Below are 3173 nucleotides of genomic sequence, written 5' to 3' on the forward strand. Positions count from 1 at the left end.
GGGCCTGCTTGCACGCATGTCATCCAAGTTTGTGCCCAAGGTCAGGGCCACTTGGCATCAGAGTGGGTTTTCCCCCTGAAACAGCGACACCTGCTGGCTGGCGTCAGATGGCAGTGCTGCCTCTCCAGCCCACCCGCTCCGGCAGGTTATTCTCTTCCCAAGGTCTCAAGCTCATAGGCTGAGCTCTCCAGGCAGGGCCATTGATGGGACCATTTCATTCCCTCTTCCCTTCATTCATAGAGAGCGAAATCATGGAGTCCTCCAAGACCTTCATGAGAAACCTGCCGATCACACCTGGCTACAGTGGTAAGTGGCCTGTGTCCTGCCCAGGTGGCTGGTAGAAGAATCGTGGTCCTGGGCGCTGCCCCAGCCTGGCTCACTGTCGGCGTCTGTCTAGCTGATGGGGCCAGAGCTGGTGCTGTAGCTTTTAGAACACACCATGAGGGCGTCCCACAGCTGCCATCTGCTGGTGGCTGGTTCCGGTGAATGGAGACATGACTTCGGGCAGGTCACCAGCACATGGCGTCTGTTGAATGAACTTGGACCCCGTTAGCCACAATGTTGTGAGGACAGTGAGGAGTGAAGCCTCGTCTTTCCGCCTCTGGGCTCTCTCTGGTCACACTAGGGCTGCTCCTTCCTTTGTCCCTTAGAGGGAAGGTGACCAAGTGCCTGGTGTGCCTGGAGCAGTCCCAGTTTCAGTGGTGAAAGTCCCGTGTCCCAGGAGAACCCTCGGGCCTTGCCATACTGGGACACTGGTCACCCTACAGCCGCCTCCACCACCTCCTCACACTCCTCCACGGGCTTTAGGGCTACTGAGAACTTGCTAAGTCTCGTTCCTGTGGTTGATGAACCAGTGCTCCCACAGCTGTGTGTCCTCAGGATTGAGGCTTGGGAAGAGGCCACGGTTAACCAGACTCACCCTTGCCCTACAGTTTGGTTAAGGGAGCAGATTCTGGGGTCTCACAAGCTAAGTCTCCAGTCTGCTTGGCTGTGGCCAGGTGATTATAGAAATTCTTACACAAAATGGGCTTTACATAAAATAGTTTCTAGGGCTGCCATTGAAAACATCTGCTGTTCTCTCACCATTCTAGAAGTCTAAAGTCAAGGTGTGGCCAAGGCCAGGTACTTTCTGATGGCTTGGGGAGATCTTTCTTGCCAGGGGTGCCCTGGCTGCCAGTCTCTGCGTCCACTTCACATGAAGTCATGTGCCCTTCTGCCTGGGTCCACATGTCTATGCTGTGGTCTCAAACCTCCATCTCCCTTCTCTTGTGGGGACACTGGATATTCCAAATAGCGCCTCCCCTTTATCCAGAATGCTCTCACATTTAGATCCTTTGTTACGTCCGCAATGACCCTGTTTCAGATGGTCACATTCACAAGTACCAGGGTTTGAACTTGGAAGGATGCGTCTCTTAGGGGCCTCAGCTAGCCCACTTGGGGTCGTGAGAGAGTCCTTGTAAGACTCGTGTGAGGCTGAAAGGGTCCTGCATACAGACATGCTTAAACTGCTTCAACCTCTGGCAAACCTTGGTCAACGTAGCTTGTATGTCTCTGGGTGTGCACAGACAGTCACATAAGGGCTGTGCAGATCAAATCAGCCCCGAGGAAAGAGAAACAACGTGGCAGGACCCCTGAGTTCCTAGGTGTCCCCCACACCAGGAGGGTGTCTTCGTTGCCTCAGAGCTGGGGAGGCTGGGTGGTGGGCCACTGACCTCCAACCCCATCAAGACAAGTTTAGCAATTAGATTCTTGGAGAAATGCTCCTTGCATATTGCAGGGGACAGGGTGAGGGTTCTGCCTTCAACTCTGAAGCCAGGTTTTCTTGGCGGAGGGACAACGGCAATCGTTTAGGCTTTGACAAGAGCTGTTTATTGTTTATTTGGTAGCGTAACACAAAGTTCTTAACCAGCCTTTCCTCAATTTGTTTTTTTTTAAAAAATGGCTTGTTTTATTGTGACAACATGACAGTACTTAGGATTCAGCATCCAGTTTAAATGCATAGTTGTGTTTTACTCACACTAATTGTAATGATTCCATGTTATTTTGTCAGAAATGGTAAAAAATTGTGCTGGGGTGGGTCTCGCAGATAATGAATTTACCTTTTCAGGTAATAGGTCTCTGCTTTTAATAAACCCACAATTTCCTGATGGTCCTACAAGAACCAAATTGCAATTGGGAAGTATCAAGGAAAATGGGCTTTCTCTCTAAAAAGATGAATAATTTCAATTACACCTTAGACGATCATTTTGGTCCATTAAATGCTTTCCCCATTTGCTGTTCTCACTGACACACGGGGGGTTTGCTGTCAAAGAATATTACTGTCGTTACTTTTGTTGAAATGGGCCATCCATGGGCCCTGCCTGGGTGAAAGTTAAACTGCAAGTGAGCTGCAGCCCCTTCAATGCGAGTTGGGTCCTCGGCCCCGGAGGTGACCCACACGGCGCGGCAGACCTCTCCTGACCCGCCCGCTGCTCCCCTCAGCCGTGTACATCATCAGTCTGCCTGTTCTGCTCCCCACTCTGCCTCTGGTGACTCCTCTCACCGCTCCTGCTCCTCTGGCCTGTACCCCAGTTCTGTATGCACAAATAAAAAAGAGAAAAAAGAAAAAGAAACAGGCCGTCCCTCCCCAGCTCCAAGGTCACTTTTGGTGGCCTTGGGAGGCTCCCACATTGTGAACACAACAGCATTGCCTGTGTGAATGACCTTTGGAAAGGTGAGTGTCGGGGAGGAAGGAGTTGAAGCGGGTGGCTGGGGGCCCCGGAACACGGGCAGACTCTGAACCCCTCGCTGAGGCTGCGACTCTGGTTCTCACAGGCTTCATACCGTACCTCAGCTGCCACGGGATCACGGACGAGAACGACATGTCGCAATGCCTGCGAGTCTTCCAAGAGAACACTCAGCGCTATAAAGACCAGCAGGAGGAGTTTTGCTGCGCAGTGGCCACAGCCCCGATACTGAAGCCCATGTGCTCTGAGGAGGCGGTTCTGCGGACCCTGCACCAGTACTACCGGCAGTACCACCCCTTGAGTCTGGGTACCAGCTCCTGGACCAGCCCCCCTCACTCCTGGGGCCCAGTCCCGGGTGCCCCTGAGCTGCCATAGAGTGGAATCCCGCAGTCCCTGATCAGCAGGCGGCAGTGCGCAATGGAAGGACTTAGCTTTTTCCTTCCCTCC

The 3173-nt window shown here is 52.7% G+C and overlaps 1 protein-coding gene across 1 annotated transcript in view; it reads left to right on the top strand.

Annotated features, from left to right (window-relative positions):
- The first annotated feature begins 251 nt into the window (after positions 1 to 251).
- The window catches only part of LOC101631495 (chromosome unknown open reading frame, human C10orf82), a 6058-nt gene continuing 3136 nt past the window's right edge, over positions 252 to 3173 (top strand). The window contains exons 1-2 of the mRNA XM_004680984.2: positions 252 to 306; positions 2815 to 3033. Coding sequence (XP_004681041.1) covers positions 252 to 306; positions 2815 to 3033 — 274 coding nt within the window. The remainder of the gene's footprint in view (positions 307 to 2814; positions 3034 to 3173) is intronic.

The sequence above is a fragment of the Condylura cristata genome, unplaced genomic scaffold, assembly GCF_000260355.1.
Source record: "Condylura cristata isolate star-nosed mole 26May11 unplaced genomic scaffold, ConCri1.0 scaffold00011, whole genome shotgun sequence".
Taxonomy (NCBI): domain Eukaryota; kingdom Metazoa; phylum Chordata; class Mammalia; order Eulipotyphla; family Talpidae; genus Condylura; species Condylura cristata.